Source organism: Brachycentrus maculatus, unplaced genomic scaffold, assembly GCF_059751285.1.
Source record: "Brachycentrus maculatus isolate JH-2025_06_01 unplaced genomic scaffold, ASM5975128v1 h1tg000778l, whole genome shotgun sequence".
Taxonomy (NCBI): Eukaryota; Metazoa; Arthropoda; class Insecta; order Trichoptera; family Brachycentridae; genus Brachycentrus; species Brachycentrus maculatus.
The window spans coordinates 112,191-132,716 of record NW_028281506.1 but is presented as its reverse complement, the minus strand read 5'-3'; the positions used below and the strand labels follow the sequence as shown (position 1 = coordinate 132,716).

The window sequence follows — 20,526 nt, the reverse complement described above, 5'->3', positions numbered from 1 at the left end:
GTGAATAATACATGGTTTCTAATTTATTTTTGCTGAGCTTCGTTAAACAATGGTTCAAACGCTGGTAGCTACTCGTGAAACATTGGTAATTAATACTCGTGTTTTCTTTGTTGATAGAAGGCTCTTTTTGAATGATTCCAAATGAGTATTATCTATGTATTTTTTTAAAATATTTTTTGCGTAAACGATTATTGTTTATCTACGCGATTATTTAAAGCAGCAAAACTCTCGAACGGTAACCCTTGGCATCATCTATTAAATAATGACTTTCAACGGGAGCTTTATTCGTATAACTGTCAAAAAAGGCGCCGCAACACACACGATATCGTTCGTTTCGCCTTTTCAGTTGTCAAATAAGAAAAAATATTTCTATAAAATAAATACTGAAATATTACAAGATACATTTTATTAGAATCTGTCGAGTTTCATTTTGTGTTCAGAGAATATAAAATGCAAATTCCAAGCGCCTTTTTCAAATTGCTGGTTTACCCATCCTCTTATAGGTATAATGTAAATGCAACGTTAGGTTTGTCCTACAGTACCTTTAAGGAACCCCTCGCTGCCCTTACTAGGTATACCGAAGCATAATAATATGTGGGCGCAGAAGATGCAGTATCCATTGCATCGTAAATGTAGAATTCAATTTTTTAACAGCACTTTCTCTGTCCACTTAAAGTTTTGTCCTTATATGGCTACATCGCAGTGATTCAGTTAGTGTCTCGTATCACTTGCGAAGGTCTCGGAATAATGATTCAGTACCGAGCTATAATTTAATCGTAATTTGCGATTATCGATTCGACTAGTTATTGCTTCAAGCTTAAACGCCGCGCGAGTTTTACAATGAAAGAATCGTGCATTTAAACGGACCACAAAAATGTGATTTATTGTTTATGCAAACACGCTAGAGTATCGTTTATATTAAAAATAGCATGTGGATACGCCATTCAGGATAAAAAAATATTTTGACATCTCAACATAGATGAAGAAGAATATGAATGTCTCAGTATTTGCTGGGCTTATTACCTGTCATAGGCTGGTTAAGTGATCACTTTACACACGTGTAACATGATTGAATAACAACTTACTACTTTTTTTTGGAATTCATACATATATCATAAATCTCATGTCGCACATTGTTTGGGTTCACGGGTGCCATCTATGGTTAATTTGAGAAAGCTTTTATTTAGCAGAGGCCCTTTTATTTAGATGTTTGTAAGATCCTAACTGGATTATTTTACATACTGTCCTATTGAAAAAAATTGCTGTGATAAATCAACAACCACATCTTACTGTATTTATGCGTTTATGAATGATGAAAATTGATACTTATCACTATGCACTGGCTTGTCGTTGCAGTTTAGCAAGCTTTACTATTGAAAAAGAATTATATCTCGGTATTTATTGGATTGAACCAAATATTCCGTGGAGCTGGATTACAGTTTTCGGCCCCTTGATAAAAGGGACTCAATATTTAGCTCCCAAAAATTGTCACCTAAAATATCACTTTAGAGCTTTTTAATGTAAACACTACAAGTTTTGAGAACTACAGATGTTCTCATTAATAGGTGGTAACACAAATCAGTTTGATTTCACGATGAAATTCATTTGTGTCCGGTGTCCGCGTGGCGCGCGCCGCTCTATTTGAACATTTAAAAATATTTATTAATAATTAGACATTCTAATGTAAACGTTCATGTCAATATTCCAGTTACACGCGATATTATAAGTACAATTCATTAAAATGGAATAGCATAATGCTTCCTTTTATTGTTTTTCTATACTTAAGTAAATTAATGAAAATTATTTGTCGCATGCCTACATGTTCAAGTAATCCTCCCGTAAACCGCGAGGACCATTATTTTTCTACATTCTTAGAAAAGCACTTGAACACTGGGAAAATTTATGATGTTTTAAATTCAATACATTTATCTTGTAAGCCTTAGCGGCTTATTTTAAAAAATAGCAATCAAATTGTGGCAGTACATATGTAGAGCCTCTTGCAGCATTGATCACGGAACCACAATCGGACTTTTGGAATTACAGGTATAAGCGATACAATAATTCTCAGAATACAAGCAAATTTTATTTTATTAAGCAATGATAAGTTGTTCTGACCAATTCAGCACTATTCGAATTAACAATCAACTCGCGATTGAAATTCTTATATATTTCGATAATTCCTCAAGGCGATTGTCGTCCCCCACTCGGCACTCCAAATAAGCCACGTTTTCTGACTAATCCGACCGTTTGGGCCGATACTAGGTCGGCAGGGACGGCCTAAATGTATTTTTTCTCAGTAATTATGTCCCATAATACACGCCGACCTGCCTTCCCCAACATGGCAAAGCTAATTCAGGCGGGAAATATGGCAACAGACTCCATCGGAAAACTCTCACGCCTCGCGATCCGCGGCGAGCGAGTTACGCGCGTATCGGACGCACATTACGGCCACCGAGTATAAAGAGTGAACGTCCTCATTCATCGTACTATTTTGCCACATAATTGCGCACGCACACTTGTGTTCGATTCATTCCCTCTGGTAAACAAATATTTCTAGACGACAATCGAGCCTCGAGTCGATAAGACAATAAATCGAGGTTTGCGAATAAAAAGACTGGGTATTTACACTGCGCGTTGTTTAGTTGTAGCGACTCGGTTCGGTCCTTTTACCGCGGCGGTAGTCTCGTGGATTGTCGTGTGTATCGGGCCTTACCTGGTCGGATGACGCAAGTCTCTCGTATTATGGTCATAGCCTCAGACACAGGGTCGTCAAACCTGACTATCGAGATGCAGAACACCGCTTCAATCCGCGCGGCTCTTGTGTTTTCTCTTTCTCTTCTCGTAGCCGATTAATCTGTCTCGTTACCGCTTCAAGAGGTAACTGAAACGAGTGTGGCCGCGAATCTTAAGCTCTTTTATGGACGTCGACCAGTATTCTTGTGACGTCGTATGATCTCTTCGGCGCAACCGCCTTTTTCTTACGTTTCGATATGAGCTCGGCATCTGCCGATTTCAGGAACTCGCGATTATTTTCTATCGCCTTAATTTTGTTTTATGGCGAGTATCGATGATTAATATCGCGCTAATCCGAAAAGGCTAGAGAAAGTGCGAGCAATAAGTAGGTCATTATACAACATTGGGGGTTATCGATCATGCTAATCTATTCAACTTTACACATCTCACTTTATCTCAAAATTAGGCATACTTTTCTTCGGTGAGAATGAGAATCTTTATATTGCAGCTGGTTTGTTTTTATACACACATGCACATTTTAAACAACGCGCTTTTGTGTTCTTCAAGTGCATAGTGCAAAATTACCGTCATAAATTACCTGGTTTTTCATGATCATTTTGGTTACATTTTTTCCCAGGTGCATCTCAAATTCTTAAAAATAACGTAACAACAAATTTTGTAATTCCTATTTACGTACTTTATGCATTCGTGTATTTTTTTATTCTTACTTAAATAAAGGCATATACAACAAGATCTAAGAAATGAGAAGAGTACTCAATTAGATTAAAATAAAATAAAAGATAATTAAAAATTTTCTCATAATCGTATACAAATTTTGTAATGCTCTTAAATATTTTACTAGTAAATATGTTGTGAGCATATATATACTCGTATAAAAGTAAAAAGAAGTTTGAAATGAGTTTCCATGACTATAAATACTACATCCGAATTACACTACTTGCATCCGAATTGTGGTTTTAATTTCAGAAAAATTGTTTTAATAAGGGGGTTCTCGCAAATACACAATTCAGTAAGCGATCGACTGCAGGAGAAGCCAGACGTGTCTCGCGTACAATTTCTTTTAGAATATATATTGAAATTAGATTTTTTTAAGAACATATATTGAAAAAATATTTTTATCATTTTTTAAACTCCTTACCTTTTAATAACTCTTCTTTTCAAAAGCATGTATTTATTTCGAATAAAACTTACTTTATTCATACAAAAACGGTGTTTTAAGAAAAAAAAACTATGTATTCAAATAGTTGAGTGAACATTAAGTTGCGAGCCATCGAATATTCCCCCTTAACAGCTAGTTTGACATTATTCATGGATTTACGTTGTATGTATCTTTATTTTGTCCACATTTAAAAGGAAAATAAATGTCGATTTCGTATTTACTCTGCGGGTTCTCGGAATGAAGCTCGCTACAGCTTATAAGCCATTGGACATTATGTCCACTTATTGTGGATTGCGAAATATGACTAATCGGACAATCTCCCGGTAAATGCCGATCATGTTGCTTACTGATTACTGGCTACCATCGTGTAATAATTCTCCTCTCCTTATTCACAATATTGTATTATAATATCGAATCCACGAATCGCAACCGGTCTTAAAGCGATTGCTACGTTTATAATGTGTACATTTAAATGCATAATTTAATGTAGTATAATCAAAACCAGCTAAAGCAAACAAACCCCAAACAGAGGAAGCTAAACTATAAGTACGCAACGGAGTCCTGTACCATTTCTAGTTTCCGTAGATTGAATGCACTCGAAATGCGATCACTTGGATGAATGTGCGGAAAACCGTTTATGATATATGTGAAATAAGCCTTTTCTTCAAAATTTATAAAGGTGTGTTGACATGGTTTTGACACGTTGAATGAATGAGTCAGGAACTATCGGTAAAACAAATATATGAGGCGTGTGTAATTAAAAATAGAATAGAAGCATAGATAGACCGACGAAAATAATCAAGTACATACTTCAAATACTCGGTCGTGAACAGGTTATGAGTCAAAATAATCGGCGGGTACGTGTGAGGTGATAGATGCATGAATGTGAAAGAGACGAAGAATATTTGCAAAGATATAGCGTTCTATCTTGTCTGCATACCCCTGCGAGGAAGCGGCGTGATGCTTAATTAGTTAGTTACCATAGTAGAAATTCGCATAGTTAAATTGATAAATAATCACTTTTTTATTTTATTTACCCCTGTACTAAAATTCGTATGAAAGGTACGGAAATAATATGCGTTTCATTAGATAATTTCTCCGGTTTCAGGTAGTACTGGTGAAAACTACTTCTAATATTGGCGTGATGAGTTTATCGTTTTCAAAGGTTAACGAATAAAAAAAATATATATATATATATATATAAGGCAAAACGAACTTTCACTTTTATTATTACTCCCCAAAATTCAATGGATGTACAATTTGAACTTGTTTGCTCAAAAAATGTGGGCGGAATTTGTTGACTCCCATATTGATATGAAGTAAGTCGAGTATAAAATTTCATTCAATAATATTCATCGAAATAAAATATTTATGACCAAATTCGATGAAATGAATGGTGATTTTCGCAATGATTCGCGCTTTGGTGCGTGCTCAATGTATGATTCTCGATAAAAGCGAGTAGGTATTGCAGTAAGTAGGCTTTGACACCCGCGGACTCTCGCTGTTTGACTTTGCTCATTAACACCTCCATAGCAAGAAATAATAAACAATAAGTATATACAATATAACACTATCATTTTTGGCTTCTCAACATAGATGAAGAAGAATATGGAAGCCTGGGCATTTACGGGGCTTGCGACCGTCATAGGTTGATTCAAGTGATCACTTTACATGCGTGTAACCACCAATTCTAACCATGATTGACAACCACACTACTCAAATTCTTGGAACCTTTATATATTGTTCAAATTCGAAACATAGTGCTTGAATTACTAGAATATCACTAGAGACATCTATGGGGAGATGAAAGAAGCTTTTTTATTGGGCAGAAACTCTTTTAATTGTATGTTAGGTCCGATTGTATAATCCTGGATCACAAATACGATAAACGCCAGAAAATATCATTTTCATTTTATTATTTAAGCTTATAATTTGACCAGTTCATTTATTTACAACACTTTGAGTGTGTCCGAATACTTGTTCACAAAGCTGGATTATCTCCAACTATAGGAGTTATTTTTATATTATTTTTTGACATCTTTACATAGATGTGGATATTTATCGAAATTCTTCTTCATCTATGTTGAGATATAAAAAAATAAAATAAAAATAACTCCTGTAGTTGGAGATAATCCAGATTTGTGAACAAGTATTTGAACACACTCAAAATGTTGTATCTTAATTAAAGTTGCGACAAAACGTGACCAATCCTGTGCTAAACCAATATGAAATCATTAAATCGCACCGAAATGCAACAACTTTACAAGCTATGTAGAATTCCTGATTACTTAAAATCATTTATAATGGGAATGTAACGTTTTGGTGAGGACCTACACATTTAAGTATTTGGACACACTTCAAATATTGCGAATGAACTTTGTCTTGCTCGAGGTGTCCGTGTCACGAATCCGCGTTCCCTAGATCACTTCAATGCTACATGTAGTATGAGCTATGTTCCACACCTGGCGTTAGCGTAGAGCGGAGATACACACTTCACAAACACTCGCCTTGCACTTCGTTCGAAATTAATGCAAATATTCAATGTAATTTTATACGATAAACGTCGCATTTTATGGAATAAACACATTTATGAGCGTTAAGAAACGCATAAAATAAATGATATCGCTCATTTGACATTGGACCGACTTCTCCATACCATTAATTCGTATACAGAGGATTCGATGCCAATCTTCGTTTCATGTATGAAATTATTTGTTTACTCTTATTCGTAAATTGTAACAAAAAGTTAATAAAAAAGGAATTCAAGCCGTTACCCTATAGTCGTCCAGTTGATACTATAATTTATGTAGTAAATTACCATCGCTCTGTATCTCGTGTAAACGCAGCCCAGTTTCGTTACGTTTTACGAATTATCCGAGGGCGTAGATATTTGGTATAACTCTACATTTCTTGCTCTTTCTCCATTCTTTCGTTCGTTCGAAAAAGACAATTGTTTTTTATATTAGGGCAAACGATTTATGTTTATTTAACTTTTTTTTCTATTACATGAAAATATATCGTTTTACTTGTCAAAAATATCCAACACACGCGATAGCTATGCTAAAAACTACGAAAATTAAAGGTACGATGATAGATAGAAGATGAATAACATGACAGGGTTGCTTTTTTTTACAGATTTTTGTTGCAACTTTAAAATAATATTCTTGTACGATAATCTGTAGAATGTATAGATTTTACGATCGGTTCGACTGTGACCGCTTATTTTCTTGTTATCCATGACGAGATGAGGAAAACCCGCGTATTTATTATAATCGTTTATATCTCTAAATGACATAACAAACAATTACCCATTCATATGCTAGATTTTTTAAAATGATTTTTTCTCTACCCTGTACGTTATCGCGTATTGGGCATTTTATTGTGCTGGTGTACCGTTATCTTGCTCGTAAATTACTCGCACACTTGATGAGATGCTCGCGTTGGTTCTGGGTAAAAAAAAACTGTTAAAAAATAACACTAGTCTTTTTTGTAAATGAACTTGTATTATGCATGGTCGCCGAATATGCTGATTTCTGCGTTATAAATACGACAATGTGGGTAATGAATCCACCGTGTTCGTGTTGACATAATTTTAAAAATTCGTACATAATTTAATTACTTTATACTTAAACTTACTAAAACAATAAATATTGTAAAATCACAATGATCAATTTACTTCCTTCCTTTTTTATACCTATACTAATAATTAACATATTCAGCCTTAATATGTAATTAAAATGTATTTAAAAAAAATATGTTTTGCAAACAAATGTACACATATTTAAAAAAATATTAATTCAACATTTTGAGTGTGTCCAAATACTTGTTCACAAAATCTGGATTATCTCCAATTACAGGAGTTATCTTCATATTATTTTTTGATATCTCATCAAAGATGAAGAAGAATATGGAAGTCTGGGCATTTACGGGGCTTACGACCGTCATAGGCTGGTTTGAGTGATCACTTTACACACGTGTAACATTCACCAATTCTACCCATTATGGACAACCACACTACTCAAATTCTTGGAAGTTCTATATATATGAACCAATTTAGATTCATGAACAAGGTTTCTAAATTGGTTCATATATATAGAACTTCCAAGAATTTGAGTAGTGTGGTTGTCCATAATGGGTAGAATTGGTGAATGTTACACGTGTGTAAAGTGATCACTCAAACCAGCCTATGACGGTCGTAAGCCCCGTAAATGCCCAGACTTCCATATTCTTCTTCATCTTTGATGAGATATCAAAAAATAATATGAAAATATTAATTCATTGATGAAAATCGTTTATTCTAACTAATTTTAATTTAAATATCTATATAGCATGCATTTTGTCATAATTTTAAATATAAATACTTTGCGTATACTCATACACATTTAGATACAATGTATCAAACAAATTATTTTCGCTTTTCATTATCTAAAATGCAATAAACGCTTATCAAAGAAAGATATTGACTAACTCTTCATTTTACAGATAGATTGTCGATTGAAAAATCCTAGGTCAATTAACAAATCATAAAAATATACGATGATAAACAACTCCATAACTCCAAATGTCACGTCATGTCCCACATGTTGATGGGTTCGAGTGTTTTCACGCTCTATGTTGCGAGCTATTATGGATCTTGCTACCTTTTTACTTAAAAAATGCTATATTTAATATTTGCGCTGCTAGCAGTCAGATGTGGTAAAGTAAAAAGGGATCACCATTTATGCAATCATTTAAGGAGTGTAAATTATAATACGCTGATGTCCTGTCGTACGACACGCGGTCTAAAGTCGACACCTTTCCACGAAGTCCACGTCAAATTGCCCCACGCGGAATACGGTAAACACTACTCGCTACAAGGCCAACGTGGACCAGAAATCTCAAGTAACATTTAACCCAGCAAATTCGATCTCTGTCCCAACGTAAGCGAATGGAAAAACGATCTTTTTACGTATTTCATCATATTGCGCGGTCGCGATGCTAGCAAATAACCGTCAAATTATATATTTATTTAATTAGTTAATTTCAATGTATTAAATCGATAACTTAGTAGACCAGGGCTGTCCAAACTATTGTACATACGATTCCAGGCCAATCCAAATTAATAAATAGTTTAGAGGGCTGCAGAAACAAATAATCAAATAACAAAAAATGATACAATACATAGTTCGAAAATTCCTCTTCTAATAGTGACAGAAAACTTGTTGCCATGTGATTAAATATTTCATTAATTTATTTGGGATGCCATATCAAATAAAAAAAATGTTCTTCGAAATAAATTTTTTAGATGAAAAAAAAAATCGTATTTGCAGTGGATTAAAAACACGCTGCAGGCCGTACTTTCGATAGCCCGCCTTGGTTGACTGTAATATGTACTGCTTAAATATTTTTAATTTAATTTACTAAATGAATGAATTAATTAATATTTAATTAAGTTTTTTTTATTAATTTTGTTAATCATATTACATTTGTTTAGTTCATCTATCTCACTAGAGACAGCAACTCAAATTGTTAACCTGATTTGCTCGACAAAATTTAGAGCCATTGCTTTTATATTATTTTTTGACATCTCATCAAAGATGAAGAAGAATATGGAAGTCTGGGCATTTACGGGGCTTACGACCGTCATAGGCTGGTTTAAGTGATCACTTTACACACGTGTAACATTCACCAATTTTACCCATTATTGACAACCACACTACTCAAATTCTTGGAAGTTCTATATATATGAACCAATTTAGAAACCTTGTTCATGAATCACTAGAACTTCACTAGAGACATCTATTGGTGAGATGTAAAGAAGCTTTTTATTAAGCAGAAACTCTTATATTAGTATGTGAGATCCGAATCCTGGATTATAATCACACACATGAGAAACGCCAGAAAATACCATTTTCATTTTTATTATTAAGCTTATAATTTGACCAGATCTGGTCAAACCATTGCTTTTAGTTTGTTTATTAACTGTGATGATCCACAATGCAAATTTATTTTTTTGCTGATGAAGTAAAATTTGCAACATTATTTTTCTAATTATATTTTATTTGAAAATTTTCTTCATAATTAATATTTTCAATGATCTGTGCATTCTTTTACATTCAAAAGACAATTTTGTAAGTTAAGCTTTTGGGCAAGGAATTAATAATTCAAGCATTAAAAATATGCCACGATAAAAAAAAATGTGTATTCATATGTATTTCCAAAAATTTCATATCTTGATTTGAGCAAATATTTGACCAATCAGCACTTTCACCCATTAATTCACAAGCTGATGAGTAGTACAAAATAAATAAAACCACTTAATTAATGAATAATTTATATGGCTTGTATTTTCAACTATCTCTCATCCCTACTCTTCGGGATTTGAGTGTTAAACCAGTCATTCCTGAATTTACAAATAACCCCGGAGCATGTGCTGCGCAAAAACATATTTACAGTTTTCCCCGCAGTTACGGCTTATGACGGATGTAAATTTTTATATTCACGCTCTCCTTTGCTGTCACAAGTAATACCATCATCAGTGACATTGACCATCACTTCTGTTTTATTTGAGTGCGACGGTTAGTAAAGTAAAGTTGAACCATCCGCGTATTGAGTAACGTCATGTCCAGTGGCCTGAAATCAGTAACAGAATGAGCTCATTTTCGTTGTGCTCTTTTTGAGAAATTATGACTGTTGGGATGTTATTATGTTATCAGCTTCAATAGTAATAATTTCTCGCAATTGCAAGATAATTTGCGCAATTGGTGCGAATGCGAACATACCGGGCTCAAATGCAACTTGATGTGTGGACACTACCATGGGTCATCACCACGTATATGTGTATATTACTTCGGAGATGATGATACTGGTTTTGAAAAACTTACTATCCAGCAGAGTTGTTTCAGCTGGAATAACTGCCAAGTTTAAGTGGTCTACTTAACCAGTCCAATTTAAGATCCGCTTTAATACTTCTGAACACTAAACGAATAATAATCATAAGTTTTGCTTGTTCACTGTATGTATGTAAAGTATGTATTATAATGTCGGGCTGTGATTTCAGGTCGGCGCTGCAAACCCTGCACCGCGTGAGCCGCCAGGCGCGCGAGCGGAACTACTTCCTGGGAGGCGCGAGCCACTCCTGGGTGGGCTACTATGAGCAGCGCATCCAGTCCGAGCGCTCCTGCCTCAACGAGTGGCACGCCATGGACTGCATCGAGTCCCGCCGCCCGCCCTCGCCCGACTCCGTGCGCAACAAGTGAGTCCCCCTGACCTCTCCATGTCTGTATCACGATACTAAAACTAAAAATCACTAAGACAAAAAGCTAAATGTAACTGTCATTACCGCGTAAACAAAATATCATCACACCAATGCGACTGTAGGAGATCTTGAAAATTACATTTTGTATTATAATGGTTGATTTATGTATTAACACATTGTTTGCGGGAAACGCTTAAAAGCGTCTTTTACATACTATTGATAGAAGCAGATGACACTTGTAAGAGTTCTATTAAGAGTAAAGCGTTAGAGACTAAAAAACATTGCACAAATCTGAATTGGGCTTGGAGTTACTTTTGATTAGTACATGACCGTAGTTAGTATACTACTTAGGGTCAGGGTTGATGAAAAAACCGCTTTACAACAATGTGTTAGTATATTCGTAACCTTTTTCTCTTTGGACTAGAGGTTTTATTCAATAAAGTACCCTGATCAGTCCTGCGCTCAGCAGTTCAGTGTGAAGGACATTACTACTATATGTATTTTTCAAATGAAATGGAGACTAGCTTTTTTTTAAGAGTTATAATGTATCTCTTGAAAAATGTGGACTGAGCAGTGTTCATACAATTCATGTCGAATATGTTTTAAGAGACAGATTGATACAAATGCTATATCGCTCACTCCTTTCAACAACGTCATATATCAAAAATCTTCAATTTTCAGCATATTTTCAAAATGCCCAGAAAATGTACTATATTCCATCAAAAGCGGCATATGTTTAACTTAATATTTACCCGCTGCATGGCAGAAAGAGTTGTTCTTGCATTTTGAAGAAATGGTATTGTTTTGTCTAAAGTTTGACGAATGATACGGTTCTTCTTCTTACATTATTTGTCTCTTCCCGGATTGTGATATTTGATCAGTTTTATATTTTACTACTTACTTGAATAACGTTACTGAGTGCAATATTTGTAAATTTGCAGGCCCCGGGAACGGGAGGAAACAGAAAGGGTCATCCGATCCACCCTGAAGGAGATTATGATGAGTGTGGATCTGGACGAGGTGACCAGCAAGGTTATCCGAGGCCGACTGGAAGAGGACCTGGACATGGATCTCGGGGAGTTCAAGCCGTTCATCGACCAGGAGATGCTCACCATCCTCGGCCAGATGGACTCGCCTACGGAGATCTTCGACCACGTCTACCTCGGCTCCGAGTGGAACGCCAGTAACTTGGAAGAATTGCAGAAAAATGGGTAAGCACCTCGCAAATCAATTTAACAATGCATTCGATGTTTCAAAACATGTTAAATTCGCATCAAACTCAAAACAGCTTGTTGCTTGTCACAAATTCTAAAACTTGGAAAGCGCATATAATTTGATTTAAAAATTCTTCAACTTTTATCAAAAAACTAATTTTTGTTTTTTGATTGTTGTTGACAAGTTGTTGCTTAACATGCTTACCGTAAAATCCAAAAAAAAACTTGAAGTAGTATCTTAATGCGTTGCAAATATATTTTGTATGCCTGCTGTTTCGCCCATTAATAATGCAATTTTTAGAGGAATGTAAAAAAGGATTTTAAAAGTTCAAAAATAATATCCACCCCATCTATCAATATTAATTTTAAATATTTATTTGAGTTTACAAACTTTTTTCCCATAAACTAATAAGTAATCTCATATTTAAATTTTACTTGGTAAAAACCACTATCTAAAAGAAATTGTGAAATTTATGGAATAGGATGGATAGGTTAATTACCACGAAGTAACCGCAATTCAATCAACGAAAATAATAATCAATTTAATTTGTAAAAAACAATGTTTATCTTCACTTTTCTTTACTGAAAAGCTAAATATTTGGGTATGATGGTCTACCTTTCAGTAACTTTACATCTTCTAACCCTTATCTGCGCACCCAATGGTGCATAGTGTACCACATCTTGATCATTAATTAAGCGGTGTTATCTTGTCCATCAATTTGCTGATCAGTCCTAGTCTACAGATAGTATTAGAGTGGTACACTTATTATAAACAAAATGATTGTTAAGTAATTACTTTTTATTTGATTTCAGGGTACGCCATATACTTAATGTCACAAGAGAGATTGACAACTTCTTTCCGGGAGTTTTTGACTACTTGAATATTAGAGTTTACGATGACGAAAAAACTGATCTCTTGAAGCACTGGGACAATACTTTCAAGTACATCAGTCGAGCGAGGAAGGAGGGATCCAAGGTGTTGGTGCACTGCAAAATGGGAGTCAGCAGGTCCGCTTCTGTGGTAATAGCGTACGCGATGAAAGCCTTCGACTGGAACTTCGACAAGGCCATGAAGCACGTCAAGGAGAAGCGCAATTGTATCAAGCCCAACACCAGCTTCCTATCCCAATTAGAGACATATCAAGGAATGTTAGACGCGATGAAAAATAAAGAAAAACTCCAAAGGTCCAAGTCGGAAACCAACCTCAAGTCCCCGGGGCTGGTGTCCAAAACTGACTCTAGAATAATGGAACCGACTCCCCTCATCCAGGCTCTGTCGGGGCGCTGTCGCGGGCGGCCGCGCTCGTGGTCGCCCGACACACGCCTCGCCGCGCAGCAGCCGCCCCCCACCTCCCTCTCCCTGGAGCACCTGGCGCAGGAGACGCGCAACGTGCTCATGCCGTGCGCCCACGGCAGCTACAGCGTGTCCCAGAACCAGATCATGCGGCTGCGCGAGGACCGCGTGTCCAGCGTCAAGCACATCGTCAACGAGCTAGAATCTCACGCCGCCACCGCCCAGAGGAAAACGCGCAAGGAGAGGAGGAATCTCAAGTTGAATCTGGCCAACCACATAGAGGCGCTCCAGTGCGCCGACGCTAATCTGGATTTGGGTGACCGGATCGAAGACAAGTCTTCCGAGTGCGGGGATTCAAATTTTCAGTTTGAGGCTGTCAATACCGAACTTATCGATAACATTATCAGGTCTAAAGACATTTCGGACAAAACGGAAACGTGGGATCCCGGGGAGAGAGGGGCGGCGGATAATACTTTAACCGTAAGCGAAGATAATAATTGTGATATCAAAGACTCTAACAAAATAGCCAAGTGCGACAGCGGCATCGCGGACGTGCGGGCTCGGGGCAGGGAGGCGGAGGGCGGGCCCCCGCCCAGCCGGCAGGGCTCCTGGAGCTCCTGCGACAGCGCCGTGGTGCTGGAGCGCCACTCCTCCTGGGGCTCGCACGACACGCGGCCTTCGCGCAACTCTTCCTGGAGCTCCTACGACGAGCCCTGGCACGCGGGCACCGTCAAGCGAACCAAGCTCAAGCTGGAGGAGGGGGCGGCCAAGAAACCCTGCCCCGAAGCGGAACCGGCGCTGCCCGCCGATTTCGAAGAAGCCGTGAATACCGTTTTAACGCACAAGTTTTCGGCTCCTCAGTGTGATTTGGACATTATTAGCGAGAATCACGAACACGGTTGTGCAAAAGTCAAAAACGTTATTAACGCCGATGGCAGCGCCAGTGTTGGGGTGTCGGATAGTGATTTAATTAAACATAAAATGAGTGCCATATTAAAGGAAATAGATTTGAATAGTGCGGAAGATTTGCGTAATGCCAGAAAAGGTGCGTCGGGCGCGTACTCGCCGCTGTCGGCCAGCGCCCCCGCCGCCTCGTGCCTGCACCTGCTGCACCGCCTGCCGACGCCCGGCGCGCCGCCCGCCGCCACTTCTCTGGGCAACCTCTTCTCTGCCAAATCCGACGCTTCTGTACTTTTACCTTTCTCCGCTCAAAAATGCAAAACTAACCGATTCAAAGTGGACAATAATAATCTTCATAATAGGACTTCATCCGGGAAAGTGAGAAACTTAAAAATGGAATTCGAAGCCAAATCCAATGTTAATAACGATACTAAAAATATGTTAAGTGTCGACGCGGCCATACAAAACACGAGCAATCCGGATAGTAAAACTAAAGGTAGAAGTCTTCCATCGTCGCCGGTCAGTATACACGTAGACAAGACGAGATCTGACCCCGAACCCTCGTCTCCGACGGCGGTGCAGGCCTCCTCCCTCGAGGACCTGTCCGTCAAGGTGCTGGTCGGCAAGTACGACAGGCCGAAGAGCCAACAGCTCAGCGGTAAGACTAATTTCGGAGAACCGCCGGTGCCGACGCGACAGTCTAGTTTAAAACGTGATATAGATAATAAAGCTCAAAAGAAACAATCTATACCCGGGTATGGGAATTGTATTTGCGTGATACCGAAAGGAGCGACGGGGGCCCTCCGCCCGCCGGTGGTGCCCACCGTGGTGGCCATGGCCCCGGAGTCCTTCCCCGAGGCGGTGGTGGCCTCGGTGGTCGCCAAGGCGCAGAAGAAGCAGCTGCAGCACGGGAAGACGCACCCGCTGGCTAGGCTTAAAAACCACAATGCAAATAGATGTACCAATCCCGTGTATAATACTATGTAAACAGTGACTGCCATGCGTTGATGTGCCTGACGCCACTTTCCTTGTAGTAAGAATGTAGGCTTGTCGTCAGAAACTACCTTCTCAACTACTATAATAACAACACTCCAACTCTCATTTCAATGTACAGTAGCTAGTTATATTTTCATTGTGATATTTTAAATTTAAATTACGCGATAATTATTATGAATTTCAAAAAAATTGTTTTCCTCGTTCCATTGTATTGTGGAAATAGTAAAATTGAAACTAGCCTCTGCTCAAGTATGTCGGTAGTGTAATCCTGAGTTCTTACAGAAGGAATTTGTAATTTAAGTAAATAGTATTGATAATGCACACATTTAGAATAAAGCTGTCATTTGATGGCCGAGTTGTTGATCACTGCCGTAATATAATATAAAGTTTACCCACCCGCTGTTTGCCTTTCAAAAGGAGTTCCATCAACTCCCGTAATAATAAAACAATGTTCATTTGAATTGCTTTCAAATTGTGTGCAACTCTCAGTATTACGACTACTTATCACGCTGATAATGTCCAAAATGAATTATTTCCTAAATTTTGTCAATGTAATTGCATGAATCATGCTGATGACACGAAGCCTCTACCAAAAAGCAGATTTTTTTCAATATGTGCACTTATTAATTGTTCGTGTACTGTAATTACATAAGCGGCAAAGTATCACTGAAATGTGTATATTTTTTTAATTTTGATAATGGCTGTCAAAATATCTAGTCTATTTTGTATGTATATAAATGTCGCAGCCACCTTTAATGATTAATGCATTATAGATATGTTAGGTAAGAAATTGTCGCGGTAGTATTAAACTGAATACATCAAAATTGTAAGCCTCCATTTTAAAAACTTATTTTTCAAAATCTCCCTGTAATAGTTTCCATTTCATAATATTTAGATGTTAATTGATTTGCTTACTGTTCAAGTCCCGCATGCTGAAGTGCAAGAAGCTCTGTAGCGTGCAATCGTTCATACATGACACTCGCCTTAGTTAAGTGTGATGATGATTAGCTTTTGTGGTGTGACAGCGGATTCATTATATTAAGAAATTTTCCATAGATTATTTTTTAATGGTAATGAATATGCAACAGTGGACAGAGCAGAAGGAGATCACACTATGTGGATGTGGCTACATTTAGTTTAAAACCTTTTAGGTGAATAATTGTGTAACTCAAACCAAAATAATAAAAATTTAAAGCTGGTTTTAAAGGTTGTCCTATTTGATGTCGCTCAGAAGTATTTAGTTCCAGCTTGTGTGTATAATTATTGTGATTATTGTAAATTTTTGTACTATAGTTTATATAAATAAGTATATATATAAATATGTTTTCTGCTTTTGAAAATAAACTGGTTGTTGTTTTCAAGTTACCTCTTGTTTTTCTCTTATTTACCCTTTTTATGACAAACCTAATTGAAGATTTACTATAAATGCACTTTTGATCAATACTATGTGAAATCAATTCAAACCAACCCAAGAGTGCATAAGGCACTGCATCTGATTAATCCAGCATTGTCTCGGTGTTGGGAATCAAATCCAGTTTTGTATATTTTCACCAAATGTATTAACTATTTGAGTTGAAACAAACATACCTAAGAGTTAATAAGAAGGGTTTTTAAATTCTGGCACCTGTCCACGGCTAGTGGTAGATAGGACACCATATCAGATTAATGTAGTTTTATATGATCGATCAATCCTGCACTTCAGATTGCTGAGTTTGTATAATATACAGTACAAGAATGTACTTAATTTTTATGTTGTTCCTATCTCCAAACTCTATGGTTAGGTATCAAGCATTAGATTCGGGATTTAATTCCTAGTTGAGTGTGTTGCACTTTCTGTTAGTGATGGGTTTAAACACCTTCAGGACTATCAACCAATTGCAATTGAAGGAACTTCCAATAACTCGACACTAGCTAGAACACTCAAGATGGGTGAAAAGCCATTAAAATGAACAAGAAAAAGAAGGAACTTCTATTTCAACTTGCCCATTGGCTGTGGAGAAAGAGACATAAATATTGGCAATCTTACTAACCATCTCCTGAATGGTTAAATTCTGCCTGGTTAACAATTGAGGTATATGTACTCAATCTCACAATTTACGACAACTATGCATTATTCTGATGCTTTTGGTTCCATTGAGTACGATCAATATGAATTGATAACTTGGATATATGATCTAATAGAATAGTATAAAGCTAAATCAGAGATCATATTACATAGATACATATAAGGTATTAGCTTAATGCAGGTAGATGAAGCATAGATGATAGGATTAAAAGGACGTTAGATGAAGGTTAACCCATACCGGTCCCATGTCGAATGTCATTTGACATTTTTTTTATCATTGGTATTATTAAGTTAAAATGCAAGCTCACATTTTTTTCAGTCGTATCTATTACAACAGTATGTGGAGGAGAGGACAAATGATTATTTGCCCATTGGAATGAGTATGCAACTATTTACCTGGAAGGGATACAAAAAGGTCATTTTAGGGGCTGGCTCGGCTCACACGTTGCCGCACGGTCGCCGAACTTTAATTCACATTCAACAGTTAATAACTGTCAGTTACACTCGCTCCGTGCACGCGCGAACATCTATTAAAAATACGGAAATTATAACTGATATTTAAACTATTGTTCTAATAATTCTAATGTGTCGGGTTGTGGTCCCGTGGTTAGTGCCTTGGACTCTTAAGTTAGAGTTTCTCGGTTCGAATCCACTCTACTACAATTTAATACCTATTTCTAATAATGAGCCACTTAGGCTCACAGAAAAAATATGAAATTAAAATATATGTGTAAATATTATAAACCACAAATATTTATCTTTAAAAAAAAACCCTTCCAAAAATGCCTAAAATCACAAAAAATCCCGTTGACAATGAGTTTTAATCTGGTGATGAAGAATATATGAATGAAGTGGACAGTGAGTATATTAATATATGAATGAAGTGGACAGTAAATATACTAATATATGAATGAACGGCCAATATGACGTGCTCTGAGATCTACCATAAGGAGGAGGAGAAGGAATATTCAACCCACTAGAACATCGGAAGAAATTCAAAAGCCGTCTGTCATCCTGAAATAAAAACATGGGAGGCATCGACGTTACTGATCAGTATGCAGCGTCATATTGCTTCATTCGAAAAACGCTAAAATGGTGAAGAAAACTTTTTTTGGGGGATGAAAACATCCATTATCGGTGCATATATTCTGTATAAAAAGCGTGTATCTCAAGAAGGAAGAAAAGCAATGTCCCATATAAAATTCCAAGAAGAATTTTTGATGAGTTTAGTTGGTGATTTTCGGGCCACTACTAATAAACCAGGACGAGTATCCACGAGTGATAGGAAGAAAAGGCTTGAAAAAATATTCATTTCCAATACCCCAATCCGCAAGGAAAACACAAAGACTGTGCAGTGTAGAGCACACGATCGAAAAATACCCAAAAATACACGAGGAAACTCAATACATTTGTATAACTTGTGAGAGAAAACCTGGACTCTGTATTGGTGAATGCTTTCAACGATATCATACTTTTGAAAATATAGATAATAAGGCCATTACTAGATACATTTCAAAAATAAATCTCGTTTTTACTACAAATTGACTTATTTTATAAAAATATTTTTAAATTAGTTTCTCTTGAAATACTGTAAACCTATTGTGGTGGAAAGTTTTTTTGGGGATCGGGAAGGGTTAAATAATAAGAACAAAATAAATAACATACAAGGTCTGTTGTGGTAAACAAAAGCTTATCAGAGACAGTTCCGGAAACAACCTGTATAATGAAAATGAACATATTGAAGGAGTGCAGTAAAAATGGATAAATAATAAATATGTGAGACAGAATAATATTACCCTCAAAACTTCTCCGGTGGTTCAATGTGAATTTCAAAGTGTACGATGAAAGAATGTGCTGTTTATTAAAATATGATTTTATCAGCAAACAAATTCATTTCAAAACGTAAGACAATCAGTGCTATTCTTATTAAAAAGGTAGAGAAATATGGGAAATATCTAAATATTTGATTAAATTAACACGCGGGAAAGTATCACTATATTTGGTCTTTAAATTATCGTGACTAGTTTCGGGATAGCAGTTCTTCCATACAAATGGGGTTTAAAAATAATATTTTAAACCAATGATTTTGGTTAAATATTCCAATTTTCTAAAGCATTTATATAATACCCAAGTAACTTAAGGCGACATCTACCGTTGGTTGCTGAACCGCCTACTTAGCATGGTTTACCATCCAGCTGTACTTATTATAGAGTTTCATTAAATAAATGTAGATGGCTCTACACTCAATCATCAAAGAGATATTTGATTTTCAATTGAAATGCCGATAGAATAGAAACACCATAAACGCGCTTGAGGTAGTATTTTACGAAAATAGCACTATATGAATTATCCAAATTTATTTATTTATTATTTACTTATATCAACCCTTCTTCATACTACGTGTATACGTATAAAAATGTGAATAATTTCTAATCGAAGATTTTACTTGTACCTGGTAGCCAAAATGTAAACAAGGAAGCTGGAGAAAATATCATTAGATGGATATTATTATTACTATACGACTCTACATTTATTCGCCGTTTTGTTATAAAATCACTCGATCGAACGAATAAATAAATACAACAACCTGCCCCGATTTGGTGTAGTACTTACATACCATTTTACATCGTTATGTTGGCTAAAAAAAAATCTCGAAAATTTGACAAAGAATAAACGGCATCAATCACAACATGGCGAATGGCAGTTTCATAACGAGAAAAAAGTTAACTAATTAAATTATTTTACAAGAAACGGTGTAGATATTTTCGTTGATGGTAAGAGAAATAGTGGAGTGGTTTTCAGGTCGCTCAAATTTCCTTGGATAATGGGTTTTCCGCTTGTTTTTCACTTCGAAAACATAACCTCAATTAAGTTTTTTCGTTTCATGCTTAAAACATCGGATTGATT

General features: G+C 36.5%; 2 protein-coding genes across 5 annotated transcripts in view; both read left to right on the top strand.

Annotated features, from left to right (window-relative positions):
• Positions 1-16,919, top strand: part of ssh (Protein phosphatase Slingshot) — a 184,050-nt gene extending 167,131 nt beyond the window's left edge. For all 4 annotated transcript variants that reach the window (XM_088275056.1, XM_088275054.1, XM_088275055.1 and 1 more), the window contains 3 exons: positions 10,953-11,147; positions 12,092-12,361; positions 13,178-16,919. In XM_088275056.1, the coding sequence (XP_088131182.1) occupies positions 10,953-11,147; positions 12,092-12,361; positions 13,178-15,545 (2,833 nt within the window). In that variant the 3' untranslated portion in view covers positions 15,546-16,919. The remainder of the gene's footprint in view (positions 1-10,952; positions 11,148-12,091; positions 12,362-13,177) is intronic.
• A 3,364-nt stretch (positions 16,920-20,283) lies between these two features.
• The window catches only part of LOC148300237 (uncharacterized), a 104,529-nt gene continuing 104,286 nt past the window's right edge, over positions 20,284-20,526 (top strand). The window contains exon 1 of the mRNA XM_088275064.1: positions 20,284-20,393. The gene's annotated coding sequence lies outside the window, so the exon portion shown is untranslated. The remainder of the gene's footprint in view (positions 20,394-20,526) is intronic.